General features: G+C 48.1%; 2 protein-coding genes across 2 annotated transcripts; one reads left to right on the top strand and one right to left on the bottom strand.

Moving 5' to 3' along the window:
- Positions 1-335: 335 nt before the first annotated feature.
- LOC139590455 (VIP peptides-like) lies at positions 336-9588 on the bottom strand. Its single transcript, XM_071428098.1, has 7 exons — positions 8948-9588; positions 3170-3239; positions 2654-2750; positions 1767-1871; positions 1404-1508; positions 1098-1199; positions 336-467 (listed from the first exon to the last, which is right to left on the bottom strand). The coding sequence occupies exons 3-7, from the start codon at positions 2740-2742 to the stop codon at positions 356-358; spliced, it is 513 nt and encodes a 170-aa protein (XP_071284199.1). The 5' UTR covers positions 2743-2750; positions 3170-3239; positions 8948-9588; the 3' UTR covers positions 336-355.
- Positions 9589-14380: 4792 nt separating this feature from the next.
- Positions 14381-23586, top strand: DRD4 (dopamine receptor D4). The gene is made up of 4 exons (XM_071428096.1): positions 14381-14611; positions 21901-22013; positions 22356-22903; positions 23318-23586. Exons 1-4 carry the CDS (start codon positions 14381-14383, stop codon positions 23518-23520), a joined length of 1095 nt encoding a protein of 364 aa, XP_071284197.1. The 3' UTR covers positions 23521-23586.
- The last annotated feature ends 2279 nt before the right edge of the window (positions 23587-25865 follow it).

The following is a 25865-nucleotide window of genomic DNA, read 5'->3' as shown; positions in this document are numbered from 1 at the left end:
CCTAATAATCCAAGACCTTGTAATGGAACCATCCTTATTCCAGTTTCCCAAAGAGCAGCCAAGGCACAGGCATAGCTAACCATTTTTATTTGGGATCAGCAGCAGGCAGCCAGATGCCAACACAGAGTGGAAGGGATGTGCTTCACCCAGGCTCCATCTACTGACAGCAGTACACACCCACATGCATTTCACTTGGGATAATCTCAAAGGTTTCATTGGTTTTTGACTGCTTTACAGGATTATTTTTATTTATTTGCCTATCTCAAGAATTTTTCCTAAGCAAGAGCTTCCCTGTTTATTTTCAAGGCCATACATGTGCAAAGCTGTCTCCTTGGCTGTTTGTTTCTTTTAACCTTCATTCAGAACCATCTGTATCTTCCTTCATGTCTGCAACCAGCTGCTTAGAGAAGGGACAAATGTACTGGCTGGTAATGGCAGCAGCCTCCCTGGCATCTCTGTCCGAGCGGCTGTGGGAAGGGAAAAATCAGGGACAGAAAAAGAAAAAAAAAAAAAAAAAAAAAAAAGAAAAGAAAAAAAAAAAATTATTTCTGAGAGCATGAACTTCAGAAAGTGTGACAAGGCCACCTTGTGACATTCCAGGATGACTCCAAAGAGCAGGTCATGATCCCCATAGAGGGATCATGGCTGCCTGCTGCCAGGCACTCTACAAATGCACAGTGGTGTTTCTCCTCCATTGTGGCACAAGAGGTACTAAGGGCCAGTTTATTCCTCCTAATTACAGTGATTTAAGAGTGAGATGTCTAAGGGAAAGCTGTTGGGCATTAGGAAAAGACAATGTCCAAGTGCTGGGACAACCCATCCTGAGGTGTGTGTTCCAATCAGCAGCTGAATTTAGACAGGGCAGCAAAGACTTTCTTTCAATTTTAACCATTAGATCACATTTCTTAATGAGATGAATAATTGCTTCAATCCAGAATGACAACTCTTAGGAAATTATTAAGAAAAGATATTCTTTTGCTTCCCCGGGTTTTACTATTTTAACAACTGACTTTTCTATGGCTGTTCATAAAAGCCTTCTTTTGGCTTCAGTATTGTGGGGCTCAGAGTCACAGAGGTGACCAATCCCTCCCACCTACCTGGTGTTCAGAAAGCTCTGGTACAACCAGAGAAAGCAAAGTTCCTCAGGTTTGTTTACTCCCTCTCTCCCCTGCATGTCAGTGTTGACTGGGCCAGGAGAGCTGGTTTAGATAAAGAAAATTAATAATAATTAAAAACCGCAAACCACCAATTATGTAACCAAACCACCACCACTGCAGAGCAGCACTTGCAGGTTGTGTTGTATCTGCTGCTGTGCTCACAGACATGGCCTCAGTGGGGGCTGCTGGCCCAGTGTGGCAGTGAGAGCCTGGGTGGGGACTGGGACACCAGAGGTTCCCTCTCACCTGCGCTTGCGGCCCATGAGGTTTTGGATGAATTTCTGAACCTGGGCGTTGCCTCTCATCTTGCTGTACTCACTGGTGAACAGCCCATCCGAGTGCCTCAGGGACCTGTGTGGGGACAACATGGGACAGCAGCTGCACCTCCCAGCCATGTGGGACTCCCCATGAGCCACAGCAAACAGCAATGCCTCTCCTCCCACCACTACAGGGCCTTGTATCCCTCCCCTTCCCCTACTCATCCTGGGCAGCCAGGGGCTGGCTCTGCAGCTGGACAGCTCAGCTCCATGGGCAGACCCTCAGGGCAGGGATCCCACATCCTCCTGGAGACTTCCCTGCCCCAGGAGGGTGGGTGTGGCTGGTGCTCACCTGTCCTTGAGGCCCACCAGGTGCTTGACCAATTGCTGCACGTAGGCGTTGCCGTTCATCTTGCTGAGCTCGCTGTGGAAGAGCCCGTCTGCGTGGCGCTCCATCCTGCGGGTCAGAACAGGGAAAAGGGGGAGTCAAAGGGTTTAAAATGGTTTAAAAACACACGAGAACAGGCATTAAACACTGCTGCCTCAAGGCAAGAGAGTCCCAAACACACATGGGCAAGAATTCGTACCACTTTGGCAAAGTTTCACAAAAATAGGGGGAAAAAGTGAGTTTAAAAAATACCTTTGTTAAATATCACACAGGAAAATGACCTGCCCTTGCTTTTACTGATGTAATCACCTTGCCACAAGGATGTGGGAATGTGGGGTTATTGATGATTCAGCACAAAAGAGTAGGACAAGAGGCTGGAGAAGTAATAACCAAATATCCAGAGACACAAAGCTGAAGAGCACTTAGGAAAGAGCAGCAAAGACCAGCCCTTGCAGGCAACTCCCTTGGTGAACTTGGTGAACTTAAAGGGTTGGCTATTGCTGGTTATGTTTTCATGGGACCAGGCTGTTGGAAACAGAAACTCTCACCTTTATCAGGCTGTGTAAGTGCACAGGAGAAAAACAGACTTGAAACTGTCCTTGTAACTGTGTTTTGTTTTGGGGTCACAAATTTTCTTCTGAATTAAATAAAATTAACTTTCTCATCCTTAAGCAAGAAAACCATTTACAGTATTTGCACTCATTTAACCAAATCTGTTTAGGGAAAAAGAAGATCCACAAGCAAGCAGATGCAAGTTCAAGAAGGCAGCTAAAAGGCTGGGTTTTCAGCTAGCAGGCTCTTTGAACAAAAACCATGGAGAAAAAGAAAGCAGAGTCCTGAGAAAGGCTTACCTCTCCCAGGATGGCAGAGATGCTGAGAAGTGGGACAGGACAATCATGGGAATAATTACTTGCCACAGAGTTGTCATCATGGAAACCATGTTCTCTTCTGAAATAAAGCATGAAGTTTTGTGAGCAGCAGGACAAGAGGCCTTGGTGTGTATCTGGTGCAGTTCACGTGCCCCACAGAGACAGGGCTGGAAACACCACCACTGTAACTAAATAAAGCAGGAATTCCTGCCAGCAGAGATAAACACCTGGAGACATCTGCAAGGGGCTTTCAGACAAAAAAAAATTACATATGATAAATAAAATTTGTTCACATACAGAGAAAGGGCTCGTGTGTGCCCATCCTCTAACCTTTCAAGAAGGAAAAATGAAATAACACAGATCTGAAGTCACAGCAGGCCCTTCTATTTTGTTTTCTCACTGAAATAAAAAGAAAAGTACATTTTGTTCATCACAAACCATGGCATGTTTCCCCCCTTTATTCCCAGATTGTTTCCCCCTTTATTCCCAGGTGCTCACCCTTCCTCAAGGATCACGCAGCAGCTCTACCTGTAATTTGTAATACACTCCTCTATTTTTTATCTTCTTCCTGCAAAGAAACAAACCTTCATCACTGTCCTGCAGTCTCTCAAGATGGCACTTGCTAACCCCAAATCAAATCCTCCCACTTGGTTTTTACTTTATTCTGAAGCTAAACAGCACAAAGAACATGCAAGGAGAATGTCCAAGAATTCAGAATACTTTCTAGCCCCTCCTTCTGGGACTCTTTGCTGCTCTGGAGGTGCTGCAAGATGAGAAGAGGCACAAGGAGAAAGGACAAGAGTGAGGGATTTATACAGAAATTTATTCACTGTAAACCACAGGGCAAATATTTAATGAGGGCTGCAAAGCAAACATATGAGAGGATGAAGGAACCATAAGCTTCATCTCACACACACTTTGAGCTTTAGTGTTGTGTTTTCCTGCCTGATCCATCTTTGAGGGGATGGAACAGTAAAGCAAGAAGGACATTTCAAAGATCAGCATCTTACTGGAATCCAAACAAGGCAGCCTCCACAGTCCTGTGATGCAGGAGGAGCTGAAAACAGCCACCAAAACCACAGCATCCTTGGGCAAGGGGCACCTGAATCCTGAGCCTGTCCTTCTATCTGCCCAACAGCTGTCACACAATCCCTTGACCCCAGGATCTCACCTCAGCATTTGGCCTCTCATGGGCTGGCATTTCTCTGGCAGCACCATATTTAAGAGACCATTTAAAACCCCATCCCTGGCTCCAGAGTTTCCCCTCTCTTCACAACCTTTCTAGCTGCTAATCTGGTGATCAACTTCTCTTTTCTCTTTCTGGATGTAATTTTGTGTCCCCTGGGTAGACCATATTTGCTTGCTGAAGTTCCCAAGAGCAGTGATAGCTGTTGGGGAACTTTTCCTTCCTATCAATAATGATTTTTTAAATTACCCACACCCCAAGAAGCAGGTAGATCTCCAGTGTCATCACTGAAGGGCTGTTTAACTTTAGCAGGACACTTCCAAGGTTTTAATTTCCTCCCCACTGATGCTGGTTTTAAATGACTGCAAACTCTTTGGCCAGCTGGGACCTTTAGCTGAAAGAACTACACCCTGAGCCAGGCTGGGAGCCCTGAGGAGGGAAAAACCCCCATATTCCAGCACTGCTGCTCAGGACATGGGTGGCCTCATGGCAATGGCTCAGTGAGGCATCACAGAGGTCTGAAATCCACCCAAAGTGAGAGAGAGGGGAAGGCAGTCCGTGCAGCACACTCACCCCAGCAGGACTCACCGACCTGGGTTGCTCTGGGCTCACAGCTGATGCTCCACTGCCTGCTCCTCTTGGGGACCCCTATAAATCTGCAGCCTTATCAGAAGCAATTATTTGAGTAAAGATATGGATATGAGCAATCATGATTAACAGCAAATAATGCAGCCGGGTTGGAATGTCCCTTTAATTACCTGATCAGGTCATTCACAGCAATTTGATGGAATATTTCTGCTGATGGATAATAATTCCTGCTTCTGCCTATAATGACATTTGTTGGGCAAACATCCTTGTACCAATTGATTCACTATGATTGTCATAATTATTTCCTGGCTTTAATTACCTCTTGATAGGAGCTTAATCTGTTCTTGTAATTTCATCCTGGCTTGGGCTGTTTGCAATTGCCAGGATCTGTCAGGGAGTCCCTGTGTGCAGCAGTGATTTGGCTGAACAATGTGTCACTTTTTTAGGGCAAGAATTGCCTGATCAGTAGGATCAGGGCTCACTTTTCCATGAGGGAGCAACAACCTTTTGAACTGTGGTTTCAACTGGGAAAGGTCTGCCAAGTACAAATTGTCACAGCATCTAAAAAGCCAGCATACTTATACACGTATGGAAAACATCCTGAATATATTCGCTGTCATTGCTGAGGTTTGGCTGGTCTCAAATACTGCAGCTAAAGGTGACTCAGAAATAGAGGAAGAAAATAAGATTACCCTTTCTCTCCTTCTTTGCATGGTATAAAGTAGCTTGGAAGGAATAAGGAATAATAATAGTAAAAAAAAAAATTAATCTTCCAACTGGAGAAATGGGAGCTTATCTACTTATCTTTTTCCTTGGAAAAGCAAAGGGCATCCTCATGACTAGAGGACTGGGAGGGACAAGATTTCCCCCATCATCTTTCTCTTTGAAGAATGCCCCAGGGCCTGATGAGCAGAACCTCAGCCCTCCAGCTTGTGAGTGCAGGCTGCAGCCAGAGCCCTGCCCCAGGGACAGGGGAAAACAGCAGGGACAATCCAGGTCCCTTTCCAGGCCTGGAGCATCGAGACCTGCCATGGTCAGCATTAGGACAGGGGAGCCCATTTCCTCCTCTGGGACCTGCTCTGGTCCAGGCATTTCCCAAACACTCTCCTCTCCTCTCTGAACCTGCTTTCTCCAGTGGCAGCCTTCTGCCTCTGCTTCTGCCTGCAGTGGTGCCGGCAGCTTCAGGTTTATAAAAGAAGTTGGACAAGATGTAGGGAGGTAAAAATTACTAATGTGATTTTCCTTCCTTGGCAAACAACCTCAGTGGGTCTGAAATGCCTCCAAGCTCTGGGGAAACTCAGTTTGCCACGAGAGGACAGAGAAGAGGTTGGAATGACAAAGTGGCCCCACGATGGCAGCAGAGGGTGTATAACAGGACACTAAAAGGTTCTGGGGACTGAAAGAACATGAAATAAATAACCTGATTAACTATTTTGCAACAAAAAATGGGGTTTGCCTCCAGCAGCAGGGGCAGAGTGAAAAGGTGATGGGGTAGAAAATGGTGTGGCTATGCCCAGCACTGCTGCAACTTAATGCAGGTGACAAATGTGGGCTCGAGCTCCAGTGCAGCTCTGAAAGCCCCTGATGAGGATATTCAGGGCCATGAAGAGAGCTCAAAAGCATTTTCAAGCTGAAATTTATAACTGAATAAACCAGAGCCCAAACCAATTTTTCAGTCCTGAAACAACATTTGATTCTCCTTAACCAGAATTTACATCAAACTCTCATCAGGAGACATTATGGAAATAGGAGTAATAAAGAATCCTGCTTAACAATATCAGTTGAAAGGAGCTTTGTGAATTTGCACCTTGATTCTCCATTTGTGTGAACACTCCAAGTCCCAGCAGGAGAGTGGAGATTCCCCTTGCCTGCATCCAGCAGGCACAAAGCAGGATTAAATCATCCATTTAGATGAAATCTATAACCCATTATCTATGTGCAGCATCACTGCAGAGAAAAGCTTTCAGCTATTTTCTGGCTCTAAGAATGACAGAGGAAATGAGCGGCCTCACCTGATCCTTGCTGCTGTACCACTGCCACGCCTGCAGGTGTGGGAAATCTGGGCTGGACTGATCCCAGCCCCTGGCTGCCCTGATTCCAGCCCCTGGCTGCCCTGACTGACCTGTCCATGGCACACGAATTTTAACAGAGTGCCACAAACAGGTATCACTGAGCAGTGCTGAGGCTGTGCACACACACTCCTTGAAGACAGCAGGGAGAATTGCCCCAGGACAAGATGGAGAAGGGATCTATGAGCTTTGGGGCCATCCCTGAGCTGCCCTGGGGACGCTGCCAGGTATAAAGCCATCAGGATCTTTGTGCAGTCACTTGTGCTTAGGCTTGACACCGACTTACATGCCCAGCATGCAGAGACCTGTGATGGGATGCATTAAGTAAATCCAGTTGCCATGGGTGCCAGGGCTATTCCCAGTAACCATGCTGATGCCTGGGACACCCTCGTGCCAACAGAGAGCAAAGATTATGAAACACAGGGACCATCCCCCTTCAACACCCAGGCTCTGGGTGAGAATGGAACTGAGGAAGGTCTTTTTGCTCCTCTTTACAGTGGGAGGGGTCACCAAATCTGCAGTGTGAAAGGCAGCATCTTAGAGCCATGTTGTGACGGTGTTCACAGGGGTTTTCAGGTGAGGGAAGAGACGAGAATGTTGACTCTATGTTCAGAAGGCTTGATTTATTATTTTATGATATACATTAAACTATACTAAAAAGAATAGAAGGAAAAGTTTCATCTCAGAAGACTAGCTAAGCTAAGAATAGAAAGGAATGAAAATAAAGATTTGTGTCTCGGACAGATAGTTTAAGCTAACTGGGCTGTGATTGGCCATTAATTGTAAACATCCAAGATGGGCCAATCACAGATGCACCTGTTGCATTCCACAGCAGCAGATAACCATTGTTTACATTTTGTTCCTGATGCCTCTCAGCTTCTCAGGAAGAAAAATCCTAAGAAAGAATTTTTAATGAAAAGATGTCTGCGACACCATGTTAAATGCTTTAGCCCCAAATTTGGCAATATTTGAGAGAACATGTGAGCCTGGCCTTTTTTGATGTTGGAGGTAAATACAAGAAACTGCATTTCAGAAAAGAGAGGATTTCATCACAGAGCTACCTATCCTAGCCCACAGCACAGGGAGGATGCAGGCAGACTCTCCAAAATCAGACTCAGAGCTCTGGGGCGGGTGGAGGGTAGGTCATTCTGAGTTGTGAAGGGGAGGAATTCCCATTCACCCTTCAAAGTAATTGATGCAGGAGATCAGAAAATATTTTTCCCTGGTGAAGCAGTGTGGATGCATTCAAAGACCCCCTCCAGACAGCATTAAGAACAGGCTGGAAAAATGCTGCTATTGTCAAGTGGACATAGTTGCTCCTGCCTTGGACAAGGAAAGCCCATCCAGCCTTTGAAGTTGCTGTTTATTTGGGGCAGTCCTTACAAAGTTTGCCCAACCCTTGCCAGCCTGTCCAGAACCCAGACCCCACAATCTGCTGGAGCTTCTCTTCTTCCTAAAGACTGGCCAAAACACAGCCCAAAATCTTACAGCCATGCTTTGCACCATGTCTTTGGGATGGTAAAATGCACAAGGGTTAAGCCAGGCCAAGAAGGCTGTGGGAGGACCATGTCATGCCCCACACATGTCCAGCAATGCTGTCCCAAGTCCTGATGGAGCTGTCCAGGTGCAGCTGACCTTTGGGGAGCCCAGCACAAGCTGTGCCCCATGCACCATTGGTGCTGCAATGGCAGCACCAGCCCATGGCAGGGGAGTTTATTGAGGTCAGATGGTACTAGGAACTGCATGGCTAAATCCTTCCTACGTAAAATACCCTTTAATCAGCTTACAGGGTGTTCAAGAACTTCTACCTCCCCCATTCCTTTTTTCCCCTTCCTGTGTCTGTGTCAGGCCATGTGGGCAGTGGGGATTGGCTCTGTGTGTTTGCAGGTAAGCCTTGCCCACGCCACTGTGATGACAGTGATGCTGCTCCAGCTGAGAGCAGATTGGAGGAGATTCCTTGCATCACTCCCTGGTCTGTAAGAGAAAGGACCCCTAATTGGAATAAAGGGATTGGAGGATTTAGCCTTCTAAATGCTCCTTTCTTGCACAGGATGCTTTCAGGAGTGGTTTTAATCTTTACCACCTGATTTAATGATTTTGGCTGTAAGAGTGAAGAGTGGGATGGAAGGAAGAGGCAAGTAGGGCAGCCCAGGTGGACTTGGAAGAAGAAGGAAGATCACAGGCCCATATGGTCATGGAACCTCAGAAAAACACATACCCCAATCTCAAAGGGGCAAATTAAGCTAAGAAGGTGGGTAGATCCAGGATATGTGTGTCTCTCTTTGTACCTACTTGCTCCTGAGTTACACAGGCTTGGATTGCCTGTCTCTCTCCCCTGCTTTGTTTGACTGAAATATGTGGCACCTTTCTGGATTTGCCCCAGTTTAAAACAAAAATTAGATGTGAGGGACAAAAGCACAAAATGTCACATACCTGGAGTTGTGCCTGCTTGGTCTGAAGTCCAGGAGGGAAGGTGCTGGACATGCTGGTGACATCCATGGCTGGCAGCATTATCCAGGGACAAAGGACAGCAAAACATTTGTCAGGAGCTCTGGGTTGTGCTGGAGCAGATCTCAGTCATTTTGGTCAAAGTTGTATCAGCTTCCTGCCAAACCCTTGGGTGAAATCTGCAGTAAACCCCAGCTCTTTTGAAGGAAAAAAAAAGTAAATATTAGGTGTTTGGCGCATACTGAAAAAAAAGAAGAAAAAGTCCTCAAATGCTTGAAACATTTTGCTAAGAACTGGGAAGAACAAGGGGAAAATTATCCTGTTGGTGCAGGAGTGGTACCTTGTGTGCTGGCAGGGTGCCTTGGCTCTCCTGAGTACAGGATAAGAGATAAGAGGTGCTTTGGAAGTGAGAAGATCCCTCTGAAGCAGGGATAGGTGCTAAGCCAGAGGGTCTCCTGGGATGCCTCCCTAGGGATGCTGATGAGCCAGGCCCATCCTGCAGCAGAAACACCTGTGACAAGCCTTGAATCTGGAAGGGCTGCCATGAGGCACTTCCCTCCTGCAAGCAAATAAAGGAATCATGGAATCATTGAGATTGGAAAGGACCTCAAAGACCATCAAGTCCAACCTGTGCCCCCACCTTGTCACCCAGCCCAGAGCTCTGAGTGCCACATCCAGTTGCTCCTTGTCCACCTCCAGGGATGGGGTCTCCACCACCTCCCTGGGCAGCCCCTTCCATTGCCTGACCACCTTTTCCATGAGGAAATTCTTCCCGAGAAGAAATTCTTCCTGCCTGCTTTGGGAATGGGTGCTCTAAGGGGAAAGAAGGGTTGGTTTTACTGTGGCTGGCACTGTGATCCAGAAAAGGAAAAGCCAAGCTCAGGGCACAGGTCTTTTTACAGGAAGAAGGGAACTATGTTTTCCAATCCTATGAGTGCATCATGCCTGTCTCCCTGTCACCAAGGAAGCCCAAAGTAGTTTATAAAGATAAGCTGTCACTCCCATCAATCACCTGCTGGAATATTACACCCCATGGAACTCCTTCCAAAGCTTCCCTGGTTTTCCCTGGGTTGGTTTTCCCACCCAAGTGGGAAAAAACCCCAAAAACTGCCCCCTGGTTATGTTCCCAGGGTGGAACAACACATCTCAGTGCAGGCATCACCAAAACGGCAGGAAAACCAAAAAACTCCCCAGCAACATTTTTAGTGTTAGAGAATCAAGGCATTACTTCCTTCTGGCCAGGATGTGCCGCAGAAATCATTCCATCCACACATTGCCTGGGTTGTGCAGAGAAAGTCATGCTTTGATCCTTTAACACAGGGACCTGACCACAGAGGACTGGGTGGCTTCCTCCCCAGGCTGCTCTGGCCACCCTCGCCCGCCCAGCGCTGCCTCCTGCCCAGCTGGAAGCTCCCTGTACCTGCACTACAGGAGCACTGAGCACACTCACACTTCCCTTGTGTCCTGCCTTATCACGGCTCTAATTGGCATCAGCGCTGTAATCTCAGCCTCCAGCTGTTTGTGTGTCTGGGAAGAGGAGAAAGCGCTTCGGGGAATTAGTTTAGAAGAATTAGAATGTGCACTGTGGCCAGCTGCCCCAGGTGTGCCATCCCAGCAGCTCCTGATACAGCTGCCTGGGCTGCATTTCAGCTCATCCCTCGCTGACTTTGTCAGGGACCTGAAGGGACTCCCTTTTCAGTAAACAGGAAGATGAGCATGGAGGGAGTGCACTTACAGGTGCTTGCTGCTCCCAGTCACGCCTTTCCCTGCCTTTCCTGCTTGTGTTGTCTTCCACTTCTCCCCCTGCCCAGGAGATTTTTCCCAACAAGTGGGTCTAATAAGCTCAGTGATGTTTTACACCCAGCAGGAGCTCTTGAGTTATATTATTTTGATCTGTCCTGTGGCACAAGCCCTTGTATCTCATCGGGTCACCCTTGTGTGAGATCAATTATGTGGTTAAGCTGAAACCAGGCATCCAAAAAAAAATCTAGTTTTGACTCCAAGCAAACAGAGATGGAAAATGCAGCCATTTTCTCCATAGTTTCACCCCCGACAGATAACCACTAGCATTAGTTTTTACATCTTACATGGATTTATCATAATTTACCAGAATGGTAAATGTCAAGAGATCCATTCAGCATGTAAATAAATCCCTGCAGCTTCCTGGGGGACTGGGAGAGTCTGGAAAGCCCAGAGAGCTGAGCCATCTTCTTCCCTCTGTTGCAAAAGCTCACCTGAGAGGGGGGGATGCTGCCTCTGCCTCCTTTTTGAGAAATGCATTACAGGAGATTGGAAAGCAGGATGGCTTTGTTGCCTATGAATGTCTCACAGAAAATTGCCAGGCTGAATATAGCAAATAATAGGAACACGATTGGCCTTGAAAGCTCTTTGTTTTCCTCCCTTTGTCCTTAACCTGAAGGCAGCCAGGAGAGCTGATGCTATCAGGGCACTATTCATCAGCTGACTTTGGCACATCTGTCCTGAAACTTTGGCAGCCACATTGTTCCCCTTTTCTATTTAAATTTGTAGTGCCTCAGATGTGAAAAATTACGGTGATAAAAGTTCCATCTCCTTGTGGAGACTCTGACAGATGTCTCACTTCGTAAACTTCCTGATCCTTTGAACTGGCTGGGAATCGAATCCTCCATTAATTTATCCTGGGGGAGTCTCTGCAGGACTCTCCTGGCTCCTTGGCAGAGGACCAGCTTCACCACAGCCATAAACCACACTGCTTATCTCCCAGAGTTTCTTTTCCAAACACTCCAAAACACTCCAAAAATGCAGATCTCCCGCTGGTTTGTTGGTTTGGGTGTTTTTCTGGTGCTGCCCTCTTCCTGACACCAGGAGCAGCTGTGGTGTTTCTACAGCTTCTGTCAGAGTGAGATGGGGAATGAGGACACTGCAGGCTGTGCATCCAAACAAAAAAGGGTTGTTCCAAAACACCAACCACATCAGACCCTCTCCAAAGGTGCTCTAAGCATTCCCAGTCCAGCATAACTCCTCCTGCTTTCCATGAGGGTGACCCATTACTCTATCCTTTGTCATCTGTTTTTGTGCAGTGACACGACATGACTTTGGATATGCTGATGTAAGACAGACTTTCCTTCTCCTCTGCTAGGAGAGCAGCCCCTCTTATCCAAGAAAGGAATTGTGTTTAATGTCTGTAGCCTGTTTGCCACGGAAGCACTGTCCTAGTGCTTCCCACTAATTAGTGCTTTGCATGGCTACTCACTTCTGGAAGTCAAAAGCATTATTTCACATTAGTTTAACCCACTCCAGGATTAAACTAGTTTAGGATTAAGGACCTGTTAGTCTGGAATATGAGCTTCCACACTGAGAATTAAGAGTCATTCAGCACTAACCCACAGGGAAAATTGAGATAATGAATGTAAATTAACTGTTAAAGGGGATTAGAGGAATGCCACTAATCCCTGTGGGAAGGCAGGAGGACAGCAGTCACATTTCCATCCTGCTCTCTTGGCTGCTCAGGTGGTTTAAACATAAATAAATTAAGAGTATTTTGTCCACACAGTTTCATTAATGAACTTCAGGGCCTCCTTTTACTACTTTGAGTTAATTTCTCAGAATAAAAAAGGGCTCTAGTGAACGTGGTTCTGCTGTCCCAGCCCTTCACTCAGTGAGGGCTGTGTCAGGAGTCAGGCTTTAGGGAACAAAGCCAGATAGGAAAAGCTGTGACCAGATGATGGAAACCATCTTCCTTGTCTGAGCTTGCCAGCAGATGAGGTATCACCAAGCTTCAAACCTGGCAGATGTGCAACCATGCTTGTGTCCGCCTGAGTCCAACAGAAGCCATTCCCAAAAGGAATGTAGAGATATAGGTATGTGAGTACCCACTCCAGTGCTGGTGACAGACAGATCTAGATGTGGTCCTACTCAGGCCAGATGGAATTGTCTCTCCTGTCTTTGCACACTAGAAGAGGGAGATGGCTGGAGAAACAAATCCATGGATATTGGGATCAACATGAGGATGGGCAGCCTTCACTAGGGTGGGAGAGAAGGGTGGTACAACTCTGTAGTTACTAAAGACATGGCATTCTTGCTGGCTTTAGAAAAGACCTGGAAGCCCCACGTCTGGAGGCAGAATTTAGCCAACCAGACTGTTGTCCAAGTGCTTAAACCAAGGGAATTTTCTCTTACTCATGTATGAAATTGCAGAGCCACAGCAGCTGGGCAAAACAGACTGTGTGGATCAACTGCTGTTAGTCCAGTCCAAGGGAAGGACAGTGCTTGGATCCGTGTCCCAAGGCTGACACCAGGGCTGTGGCCTTTCCATGCTGCACATGCTGGGGGATAACTGTGATCCTTTCCAAAAAAGAGTAAGGGAATTTTGGGCAGCAGGGGTAGGGTTTGGAGAGAGGATTTCTACCACAAGTCTCAATAGTTTGGGTGAAATTCTGATAGCTGCAGCCTATAAACAGATCTTAGAAGCAATTTGTCTCATAAAAATCTTCCAATTATATATTTTTCCCTTCCATGCAGTATAAATGTCCCTTTACTGCTATGCCTTCTCTTCCCACCACCTTCCACAAGCACCAGGCTGACCTGAATGCTTACCTGGCATTAACATCTGGGCTGAGGTTTGGTGGCATAGCTGCAGAGATGCTCACAGAGTCTGTATCAGCTCCCACATCTCCCAAGTTATCTGGGCTGGAAATGGAAGGTCACACCTCCCATACCTCCTGATCCTGCAGGTGCATAGGTACCCCTCAAACAGCATTTTTCTCTCATTTTCTGCAGTAAAACACCCCAGCCCCCATGTTCAGCTCACGACCTGCCACCCCATCTTTGCTCCCACACTTGCTGCCCATCTGGTTCCTTCCTGTATCCTACATTTCTGCAGTTGGCTATTCATGCCCAAGCATGGGTAAGGTGCAAAATTCCTTTTGAAGAGCATTTTGCATTTGCCAACTTATCGAGAGCACTTTTAATCCCTCCTCCGTGCTCTAAGACACTCTCAGCATCCTGTCTTGGCAGTATCTTTAAATTTCATCATGGACTGTCTGGATCTTTACTCAGTTTAATTACAAACTCCTAAACATTACCAGATTCTACACACACATCGGAATAAAACTTCCCAGTTATTCACCCGACCTGTACTAATTCCAACTCTTTAACATTGCTTAAGAGAACAGCCCCGTGTGAGAACGCAGCAAGACCATGTGAGAACGCAGCGAGACCTCTGCAGCGCTCGGGACACCGGGACACCGGGAGCCGGGACACCGGGAGCCTGCCCCCCCCCGCCACCCCTTAAGCCGCTTGGTGACCCAGTTGTCCCCGCGGGGCCGGGACCGGGGCCGGGCGGGGCGGCGGCGGAGGCTCCTCCCGCGGCTCGGCGGGCAGCTCCCGGCGGCCGGCCCGGCTCCGTGCGCGGGGCTGCGGGGGCAGCGCCGCGGGGCCATGGGCAACGGCACCGCCGGACCCCCGCCCGCCGTACCCGGCCACAGCATCGCCGCCTTGGTGCTCGGCATCCTCCTCATCCTCCTCATCGTCGGCGGCAACGGGCTCGTCTGTCTGAGCGTCTGCACGGAGCGGGCGCTCAAGACCACAACCAACTACTTCATCGTCAGCCTCGCCGTGGCCGATCTGCTGCTCGCCCTCCTCGTTCTGCCCCTCTACGTCTACTCCGAGGTGAGACAGCCCGGGGACACTGGGGAACGGCGGGCTGGGGCTTGCGTGCCCGCCGAGCCTGCAGGTTACGAGGCGGGAGGGGGCAAGAGATCAAGAAGTGAGGGTCCAAGCCGCTCTCTGGGCTTGCTCCCCACCGCCACCCCGCCGGCCCGGGAGTGCTTCCCCCCCGGGACTGCCCTGCCCCCCGGGATGTGGCGGTCAGACCCCCCGGCTCTTACCTGCGAGCGTCACGGCATCGCACAGCGCTGCGGGACCGCGGGCGGCGGGGAGCGGGGCCGGCTCCGTGCGAGCTCCTGGGATCCCCGTCCGAACCGCGCCGAGCGGAGATGCTCCGAGCGGAGGCGCACCGGGGTGCTGTCCCTCGGCTTGCACGCTGTCCCTCGGCTTGCACGCTGTCCAGGCTGCCGTCAGCAAATGATAGGAAGAGACAGGTGCTGTGTTCTGTTTGGCATAAAGTGAGCCTTGGAGATAAAGGGAGATCTTTAGCATCTTTAGCCAGGAGATAACTTTTCATGTTGGCTGAGGAGAAGCTGTCTTTTCTAGGGGCTGGATGGGATTTGGTCACCCTGCACCAAGGTGGCTTTGGTTGGTAGGTTGGCACAGGCCTGACCCAGCATGCGATGGCGGTCATAGAGAGTCAGCTCAGGGACATGGGGCAGAGTTGCTGTTCACTCCCAAAACCTGTTCACCCCCAAGACTGTGACAGCTGAAGGAAAGAACAGGCACTCCTGAGGCTGAGTTGTTCTCTCTGTAACATTTACTGCCAGGGACAAATAAACCATTGTGCTTGCAGGGGGATGTTTTAGAACCTGTTAGTACCAGCTGGTGGCTCTTCCCTGCTCAAGAGGATGAAAGCATCCACTGGGCCAAATGGCAGGTTTTTCTACCCATCCTGGTGGTAGCTGGTAGTGTGAATCTTCTTCCCAGCTGTGGAATAGCATCTCCCCTCTTGTCCTCTTTCACAAGCCATGAAGAGCAGCCCATGGCTCAGCAGGCCCTGACTGTGCAGGTGTGAACTCCCCTAAGCAAGGCAGGCTGCAGATTAGAGCTTAGAATGGTCTCTACCTCGTCCTAGGATTTTGCAGGACACTGTGACCTCTCTGGAGACAGGTATTGTGGAGCAGCAGGTTCATCTGGGGACCCATGAGAAGAACCAAGGAAGAACTGGAGCATTAGGTCCCCTCTTTTTCCACTGTGCTCTTGGCTTTTGTGGATTTGCTTTTCCCTCATTACCTCTTTTTTACTGTGGTTAGAAAGGCACATTCTTCATCATTCTTCTCAGCTACTTTTTGCTAATTGGGATCCCTTTTCTTCCTTCCTCTTTCCGTTGTCTCTCGATGCCTTCAGTCCCCAGGTCTCTCTATGGGCAGTCACCAACACCAGAGTGGTTTCCTTTTGCCTGCAGGTGGGAGTTTTGCTGGAATATATAAAATACAGGTTAACATATTCTGGGGTACCTCTGAAAATGCTTCCAATGGGGCAGGAGTATTTCTTGAATACCACAGACATTCCACAAGTTCTGGATTCTCAGGTAACAGGTGTTCATACCTGTATGAGCTTTAAAAACTGGTACTGTCCAGCTTGTGGTGACACTTGGTATGTTCACTTCCATGGCTGTTCATAAATATCAGTTCTGTGAGGGAATTCTTCCATGTCTCTGCTCCCAGGATATTAAACATGGGGAATGAATGTGCTGTATGACAGAAGTCTTTCCCTCCCATCCTCTGCAGCTCCTGCAGCCAGGCAGGCATTCAGAGGTACAAAACAGCATAGGCACCAGGATTTGCACTCCTGCCGCTCAGAGGGAATGCATGGAGCAGGTGAGGGAAGTGCTGAACAGATACAGAGAGAGAGAGGGAGAGAGAGGGAGAGCCTTGAGCAGGCAGTGAGGCTTTGATGTGTAGAGCAACTCCAGCTCTAGTGTTGCAGCAGTTCCCATTCCATGCCTGGAAGCTTCTCTGTGGGTTCAGAGCCTGCAGGTGCCCATTTTCATTTTAATTGTCTCCTGTACACCGGTGCAGGATTTCCAGCTCATTTTGTTCTGAAATAAGGAAAAGGGAGAGTAACCACTGAATCCATGCCAGAGGACAGAATTTTTGCTGTTTCTTTTCTTTGGTTTTTTGGTGGTTTTGTTTTTTTTGTTTTTTTTTGTTTTTTTTTTTTTTTTTGTTTTTTTTTTGTTTTGTTTTGTTTTGTTTTTTTGTTGTTGTTGTTGTTGTTGTTGTTGTTGTTGGTTTTTTTTTTTTTTTCCCTTGGAGGCAAAACTCAGAATTAGATGTTGGGATGCAAGATGCAGGGTGTAGTGATTGCTCTTTAAAATTAGCTCGGTTTCAGCTTGCACTCTGTACCAAACATGGTGGGCACTGAAAATATAGACTGGACAGTCCTGAATGTTCACCTCGATCTTCATTCTTGGTGTGGGGTTTTAGTTTTGTCGTTTTAAACTTTAGTGCAACTCCTGATACAGTAAAGGTAGACTCTGAGGGCCTATTGGAAAACTCAAAAACCAGCTGAGGCAGTGGAGTTTTGCTTTTTAGCAGGAACAGAACAATAAACTGAGCATTTTTTCATTCAGCAGAAATTTGCTCACCTTGTGCTGTTTTCCTGTGAGGTGGCATCTTGTGTTCCAGTTTTGGAAACATTCCTCCAGAGTTTTAGAAGACAGCAGGAGGGACTTAACTTTTGAGGTGACACCTGACATTCTCACAAAGAACAGATCTCCTCCACGCCCCAGTGGGGATGGGATTCCTTCCTGTGGGATGTGGGTGATCCTCTGCTGCTGTTCACTGAAGCTGGAGCACAGTGGGAGAGTCCTTGATCTTGGCTTTTATTTCTGGTTGTTAAGAAAGCTCATTTCAGACACTGGCAGCAATTATGGACACATACTCTCCTTCCACTGGACTCATCCAAATATGGAACAAAGACATGTTCCAATGTTTCCAGTTGTAATTACCACACAGCTGCCTGCCCTGGTGGGCAGAAGGCACTTACCTTCCTGTCTGCTTGGGAATCTGAGGTCTTAGCAGTATGATGGGGAGAGGTAATGGTAACTTCCATGTGGAAGTTGCACTGCTCTTCTGCCAGCCTTGGCTTTCTGATGAGTGTGTCAGGTGCTTTCCAGTGTCAGCAATCAATCCAGTGCCAGAAAGGCAGGGATGATGGGAAACAAGGGGGAAGGAGATGACCTGGAGCACTCTTAGGCATTAACTGTTATTCCTGAGGAGCAGAGTTCTGCTTTCATGTGAAGAGAGGCCACGAGAAGATCCCAGAGAGTCCCTGGAGCATTGGTAGCAGCTAAACAGGGGTTACCTGAGGAAGCAGAGCTATGGAGTTACTGCAGGATATCACTTGGCTCTGGGTGGCTTTGGGAGGGAGCTGCATGGCTCCACAGGCCTGCCTTGTGAGGCAAGCTTCCTCTTCGCAGAGACTGTGACAATGGCAGGAGTCCCAAAGGCTCTGGGATACCTGCAGGAGTTTATACAGTCCTCATCAAGTGGAGGCATCCCAGCAATTATGGCAGGCACCAGGACAAGCTCCACACGTGGACTGTGCTGTGGAGCACACCTGTACCTGTACCTGCTGCTCCTGTGATCAGCTCTCTGCTAATCCCTGCCGAGCAGCAGAGCTGTGGAGCAGGCCTGAGCCAGGAAGCTGCTGGCAGGAGCCGAGGGTGTTGGTTATGTAAACATCTTTGCCACTAAGACCTGAGTAAGTGATTACGGAAAAGAGGAAACAGTTTGAGCAGATTTGCATGTTTACCTGGCTCCTTCTCCAGGTCAGGGAAGATGAATGCTCCCAGCAGTCATGATGATGGAGCAGCCAGTAAAAACCTCATGAGCTATCTTCTTATCTTGCTGAGGGTGATGGGTTCTGCCCAAAACGTTCAGGGTGTCACTGGCTTGGTATCAAAACATCTATTTTCTTGCAGTTTTTTCTGTGTGCCTGTGATGCAGCTCTTCTAATAAGAGGCCAGACCTCTACCCTCTCCAAATTTCCCCTGGCTCTCTGTGAATGCGTGTCAGCTTGTTTGCAGCAGGATTTGGATTAGTCTTTCCTAGAATGTTACAGTTTTAATGGAAATAGATGTTATTCTGGGCCTGGCTGATGTCTGAGCCACACAAAGTACCAGGGAGGTGAGACAGGCCAGCAGTTACAAACCAGTGCCTAGGGGTTTTTTTTTTCAGATACCAGTAATTGGGAGAGGTGCCTTGGAATTCTTGGCCCTCATAATGTCTCAGACGGATGATGAGACTTTTTCACAATCTCTGAAAAACCCTGACCTCAATGATTTAAGAAACAATATCAGAGCAGACATGAGGCATCTCTGTCTTATGTCCCACTCTCTCTTCTTCCTCTCCCCTTGCAGGCTGCATTGTGTATTCTGGGGACTGTGACAGTTGTCACAACTCATGACAAAAAGCTCCAAGTCAGTTTCTGGTGGACATGGAAACAATTCTTTGGCTCTGATGCTGGACTTTTCCCACTGGCAAGGACTGTTTCTCTTCCAACTCGTGTCACAGCCTTCTCACTCCATGCCATGTCTTGGAGCCATGGCTGCACTGAGGCAGATACTTGTTCAAAGTCCAGATGGGCATCTCCTAATTCCCTTTCAGGCTCCTGCTGTTCCCTGCATGTGGCAGGAATGAGACAAGGGCTGGTATCAGAGAAAATAGAACTAAAACCTTTGTCTTTGTCCTGGCTCCTGCCCTCAGGAGCTTTTCTGGCATCAGGCTGGTTTAGAAGGCAGTTTTCCTTACAAATCAGCTGTGCTGAGCAATAAGGATGCCAGAATGGGCTGACTAGGAAGGCAGCTGCAAGGGTGTTTGAGAAGCCAAGTCTGTCTCCTGCCATCCAGCATCCTATAAAAACTTCTGCATTGTATTCTGGAAAAGTGGAGAACCCAAAGAGCTGCTGTAGGTTCAGTTGCTCTGAAGCACTTAAAGGAAGCTTGAGCTGTTTGTGATCCCTAAATCTTTACACTGTGTACCTTGATGGGCTAATCTGCTGCAGCCTCCTGGAATTAGGTACTCCTTAATCACATGGCCCAGCAAAGCCTCTTATCCAAAGTTACTCTCCCATCAGAGGGGTCCTTGGCACGTTTTGCCAAGGTGGGCAGGTGACAAACACCACAGAATGGGAAGTTCTCTCCTAGCACCTCCTCCAAAGCCGAGTCTTGGGGGTTGGTGGGTAAAGGAAAGGGTTTATAGCATTTTCCAAGTGCCCAACTTTAATCTCACATGATCCAATGGTGCTGCAGACCAAGAGCCTTTGTCCTTTTCAGAATCAATTTGCTCCCCCAAATCACAAATAGATTTGGAAAACTGCAGGCCAAAATCAAATTTTTCTCTCTCATAAGCTCAACTGAACCTGTCAAGATCCCAGTGAGCTTGGCAGAAATTTGGCTTTTAATGATTCAGGTCCCAAATTCAGTTTGGAGTGTCTGCATTGTGCTAGAAAATAGGCTGACTAAAGCGCACAGGTCTGACTCCAGAGCTCCCCCGGAGGTATCTCAAGGAGATGCTGTACAAAAATAGCAAAACAGTTACTTCAGAGACTCCTTTGGCTTTACAGCTCCTCTAATCATAATCCTGTGCTTGACATCATTACTGGCTGATATTAATCCCTGCAGAGCTGCCTGCCCTGTGGCTGGCAGGGCCTGGGGTTCAGCACCTTCCAGGCGTTCTGTGGAGTGTGTTCCCCACGTGGCTCTACTCTGTGCTGGGATGAATGAAACCAGAACCTGTTGTTTAGCACCAGTACAGGAACAAATCCATACCTGCTTCCTGAAACCTGCAACATTAAAGGGCAGCAACATTAGACTCTATGAGCACTGGCTGACTATTGCTATAGAGAAAAAGGTCCCTGGTTTATAAATATATATATATAAATAATTTTTATGCAGCACATTTTCTGTAGATAAAAATATATAAGAAATTATATATATTAGGTGATGCACATTATCTGTAGATAAACATACATAGAAAATTAAATATATTACTTGCAGCAATATGTATACTATAGTAATATCTATAATATATATTTTAATAAAAAAATATAGAAAATACAGATAGTGTTTGGTATTTTGCAATATCAAAATTAAGTGTTTGAATCAGACATGACAAGGGGCCATTGCTACTGAACACTTTTTTTTTAAGCTAAAATCATACTTGTTTGTACATTTTATTGGGTTTTTAACCTATGTCTGCAGAGGAACCCAAAGGAATTTCCCTCACAGTCTCAAACTCTGAGGAAAAATTCCCTGCTACCTTGTGGTGACAGCCTATTGAGCTACCTGGCTTACCTGTGCAGGTGCAAGCAAACTGATAGGTCTCTGCCTCTGCTCAAGGAGCTCATGGGAATAATGGCACAGGAATGGGATCGAGGTGACCTATTTCTTTATCAGCCTAAAAAGTGCTTTAATGTTAAAAGAACAAGCTGGGTTTGTACCTGGTTGAGACAAGCACTCGATTGGAACAAAGCGTTGTAAGTAGTTTTTGGTTGTATGAGCATCAGCCATTGCTATCCTTCTGTCTGTCCTGCTGCCTGTCCTGTGCTATGGGCTGTGCAGAGCTTGTGCTGTCTGGCTGAGACATGACCAAGCTGAAAATCACCAAGAATGGCAGAGTCAACACTTCCAGGTGGTTCAGAGCACCAACACCGGTTCCTGCTGCTCTGCCCTGGTGCCTAAGACTGTGGGGAGAGAATCAGGGGTTGTTACTCACTGCCTGGACCTGGTCTCCAGAGGCTGGACTTGTGCTTGGCCTGCCAGGATGGAGCAGTTGTGTAACACAGAGAAACTGTTCACATCATCTGCACACAGGGGTTTGGAGCGGCTGAAACACAGAAGTGGAAGAGGAGCTTTGTGCTCTGTCTCCTGCTTGCTTGGGGACTGAGCTCAGGATGCTGTGCAGCCAATATTGCTTTGATGGGGAGATCTTGGGGTCTTGAATTGGGGGTTTGAGGAGTTTGGGGGTACATGACCTCATCCAAGGCAGTGCAACATCCTGTGTCCATTTCTCTGCCCAGCATGACTCACTTGGCTGTACTGATGGTCTGAGGGCTCAGTTCTCCAGACAGGCCAGAATCACAAGCCCTGAGCAGGCTGTGGGCTCTGTGTAGGGCTGATTCCCATGTGCTGCTGCTGCACTGGGAGCATCGTGCTATGGGAGGAGCACTCAGCTTTGGGCTGCTTGTTTGGAGCAAACATGAGGGGCTGAGGCACCCGGGCATGGCCGTGTTCCTGTCATTTTAAAGGACACAGCATCTGCTGACCCCAGGGATCTTTTCAGTTCCAGGGAGGAGTATGGTCCCTCAGCACGGTGCTGTGCGATGCCCTGATGACCATGGACGTGATGCTGTGCACGGCCTCCATCTTCAACCTGTGTGCTATCAGCGTGGATCGGTGAGTGGCTTCCTGCTCTGGCTGTGCCTGGGCAGCACACTGCTTCCATAGCCCCCTTGCCAGTGTCCCAGGCAGGGAGGATTCTGCCCTCCCCTAAGGAGGCTGTTCTGCCCTAACATCCTCCACCATCAGGTTTGTGTCCCATTGGTGGTGGCCAAGCTGAAACTCGTTGTGTGATGATCCAGAGCTGTCCCTTGGCTGTTGTGGCTGTAGCCCAGGCCTCGGCTGTTAGTAAAGTAAATTAATGGGGGGAAGGACAGTGGCAAGGAGTTTGGGGTCCCTTGGTTACATTATCACGATGCCACCACACCAGGACTGACTCACCCAGGGCTGTGTTGGCAGGTTCATCGCTGTTCAAATCCCACTCAACTACAACCGGCGGCAGATCGACCTGCGGCAGCTGATCCTTATATCCACCACCTGGATATTCGCCTTTGCTGTGGCATCCCCAGTCATATTTGGCCTCAACAATGTCCCAGACCGGGACCCCAGCTCGTGCCAACTGGAGGATGACAACTACATCGTGTATTCCTCCATCTGCTCCTTCTTCATCCCATGCCCTGTCATGCTGGTTCTGTACTGTGGCATGTTCCAAGGACTCAAGCGCTGGGAAGAAGCCCGGAAGGCCAAGCTGAGAGGCTGCATCTACGGAGCCAACAGGAAGCTGTATCACCCCCCAACCTTGATGGAGAGAGAGCAGACCCGGCTGGGGCTGCTGGAGTGCAGCCCCTATGCCCGTGCTGGCCTCCCTGGCGAGTGTGGGATGAACAGTGGGATCCAGACTGTGTCCTACCCACACCTCAGGTACCCGCATCCAGGGCACGGGCGCAAGCGGGCCAAGATCAACGGCCGGGAGCGCAAGGCCATGCGGGTGCTGCCTGTCGTTGTCGGTGAGTGGCTGTCAGGTATGGCTGGGGAGAGTGGGAAATGTGCCACCTTGTCACACCACAGCACTCAGACTGGCAGGACCTGGGTGAATCCAGAGCAGTGCCAAAACCCACCACCCTTGGGAAAGAACATATGCATTGTCTATAACGCAACCTCCCTCCAAGGCAAACCCGTGACTCCCAATATCTTACATTCAAAGCCAAAGCGAGACTAACTTAAGACTTTTTATCAATGTTTAGGACAGGAATAACATCCCAATTTTTTGTCAGGGCATAAGCCCAGCTCCACATGTCAGCACAACTACTGCCTTTTCCCTGAGTGCCCAAGCTCTGTCTGTCTTTTTTGTCTCAGACTTTGTTAGATTAAACCCTTTCGAACATTCATATCACCTTCTCTCTTTATTGTCCTCCTGGCAGGTGCTTTCCTCTTCTGCTGGACACCTTTTTTTGTGGTGCACATTACCAGGGCACTCTGCAAGTCCTGCTCCATCCCCCCTCAAGTCACCAGCACTGTCACTTGGCTGGGCTACGTCAACAGTGCTCTCAACCCCATCATTTACACCGTGTTCAACGCCGAGTTCAGGAACTTCTTCCGCAAAGTCTTGCACCTCTTCTGCTGAGCCCTCTGCGCAGGAGGAACCACTGGGTCATTTTTTTGTATAGTTCATTAAAGATCTATTTCTGCCTCTGGTCTGCTGTCTTTGTTGGGGATGAGGGGAGGATAAGGAGAGCTGGCAGCTGAAGGAAGGGGCTCCCCAAGTCCTTGTAGTAAGGTGTTACAGGTGAGGGCCATTGAATGCAGCTTGAATCCTCTTCCCAGTGGAACTGCCAAGTGTAGCCTCTTCTTAAACACTTGCTGTTTGATGTAAGCAGGGATAATAATTGTAATTTCTAATCTTCTGGCTTCTGGGGTGGTATTAACAGGGCTGTAAGGTAACATGGACATGGGCCTGGGGGGAAAAAAGGCTGTTAAGCTCATTTCCCAGATGTCCACATATCAGACAAGGTTACAAAGCTCATTTCCAGATGTCCATATGCCAGGTGAGGGTGAATCTACCTATGCAATCTCCTTTCCCCTTATCCTTGATAATTTTAAACCCAAAACCTGATTTCACTCATGTTTAACAAAGGTCTTACAAAGGCACCATAATGTTATTGCTAGTGCTCCAGAATTTCCTGTGAAGCCACACAATTCCTGCCAGGAACCATTTCCAGCCTCAGGAAAATGTCCTTCATACCTTTAGGTGAACCTGCACGCAGCGACAGCCACAGTGGCCAGTGGGACAGGTGATGCTCGTCACTGAGGCTCAGAGGGGAGAAAAAGAATACTGCAGAAAATTACAGTCTTCCAGGTAATGATTTTGTACAGAATTGTTGCTTTCCAGGAGGGAATTTGCTTGGAAGCAGAACGGAAAGGGGATGTCTAGAGCATTCCTTTGACTAAAAATAGCAAGTGCTCTATTTCTCACCAGCAAACAGACTCAATTCCCACGACTGTATTGTGCATTTCTGAGCTGTCACATGATGGGTTGGAGCACAGCTGCTCCAGGTATCAGGGCACCATGGGCTTTTCAGAGGTGCTGTTTCAGAGCTGCCTTTGCTGCATCTGAATGCAGGAGGCAAGAAACCCTGTAAATGAGCTGTGTTATTGTGGGCTCAATCAAGACTGTCTTCTCAATTAACTAATTGTCTCCAAGTTCTAGACAATGGGCAATCAGCATTTAACTGTGAGCAGAAACCATTCCCAACACTCAAGTATTACTTTGGAAAGCAGGAGTGAGCATTTTGCTATGGGAATGGAAGGAGTTGCCTGTGGAGTATCACAGATAATTTCTGTTCCCATCCTGCCTCAGTTCCTGCTTGGATTTCGTTGTAAGCATGGTTCCTTCTGGAAGAGCTGCACACTGTGGCCACCAGCTCCTCATCCTCTATGGCACTGCACTGCTGCCCCCTGGGCCTGCTCAGCCCTGTGTTAAGAGGAATAACTTTCCCAGGAAACAGCCAGGAAGTAACACTCACCACCTGCCACCGACTGTGGGAGCCCTGTCACCTCCCTCCATGGGAGAACGAGGACCAATGCCCCTCAGGAGCTGGTGCCGCTGGCAAACCCACCGAGGGCACTTCTGAGAGACACCACTGAGACACAGAAAACCAGCTCCTACTGCCTTGGAACACATGGAATGCAACCTAGCAGACCTTTAAGATGCAAAGTGGAAGGAATAGATTTGTCAGAAACCTCTAGTCTTTTCCCTGGAGTTCACCTTTGAGTCTTTTCCATGGCATTTTTCTCTCTTTTTAAGTTTCTTGTAAGTTAGGATAGAATTTTCGGTTTGACAGCGTGTGTGATGTTAGATTGGGTCACTCTGTGGTTCAGGTGACCCTGCCTGGAGCAGGAACTGAACAGCCATCCTCATCCACCATCACCAAACTGGAGCAAACAAGAGCCAGGACAAGTGACCTCTCACAGGGACTGTGACCCCTCAACCAGAGCAAACAATAGTGACCCTTCATGGGGGTTGTGACCCCTAATGGGGGCTATGCCTGGAGCTAAGAACAAACCCAACCAAACAACCAGAGGCTTGTGCACTTGTCAAAACTCCTCTGAAATCTCCAACCACAAACAAAGGTTTAACTTAATTAACAAATAAAGGATTAATTTAACAATTAAAATAGTAGATTATTAATTAAAATTAATTTGTTGAAGTGAACAAAGCCAGTAATTTCCTAATGGTCAGCACATCTCTAATTAGCAGCTCTTACAGGGCAGAGACAGGACAGCCCCATATCCACCTGTGCTCACCTTGGGCTTGATCCCATCTGATTCTGGCCAGCTGGATGCTATGAGTGACATTCCAGGCATGCTGTGGAATGAAGCTGCGCTTCCCTGTGGAGAAAATACCTCCCAGGTAGACAGGGAGTACAGACACACATGCAGCTGTTGGTGCACTCACCTGAGCAGTTACCT

This window comes from Agelaius tricolor, unplaced genomic scaffold (genome assembly GCF_023055355.1).
Source record: "Agelaius tricolor isolate 1412-34295 unplaced genomic scaffold, bAgeTri1.0.p SCAF_5, whole genome shotgun sequence".
NCBI classification, from domain to species: Eukaryota; Metazoa; Chordata; class Aves; order Passeriformes; family Icteridae; genus Agelaius; species Agelaius tricolor.
This window is presented reverse-complemented; position numbering and strand designations above follow the sequence as displayed.

Excerpts from the sequence above, each read along its gene's own strand:
- DRD4 (XM_071428096.1), top strand. The coding sequence starts at position 14,381 with ATGGGCAACGGCACCGCCGGACCCCCGCCCGCCGTACCCGGCCACAGC. Across the intron at positions 22,014-22,355 it reads TGTGCTATCAGCGTGGATCG|GTTCATCGCTGTTCAAATCC; the intron begins GTGAGTGGCTTC and ends CTGTGTTGGCAG. Across the intron at positions 22,904-23,317 it reads GGTGCTGCCTGTCGTTGTCG|GTGCTTTCCTCTTCTGCTGG; the intron begins GTGAGTGGCTGT and ends TCCTCCTGGCAG.
- LOC139590455 (XM_071428098.1), bottom strand. The coding sequence starts at position 2,742 with ATGGTTTCCATGATGACAACTCTGTGGCAAGTAATTATTCCCATGATT. Across the intron at positions 1,872-2,653 it reads TCTCTGCCATCCTGGGAGAG|GATGGAGCGCCACGCAGACG; the intron begins GTAAGCCTTTCT and ends TCTGACCCGCAG. Across the intron at positions 1,200-1,403 it reads CTCATGGGCCGCAAGCGCAG|CTCTCCTGGCCCAGTCAACA; the intron begins GTGAGAGGGAAC and ends TATCTAAACCAG.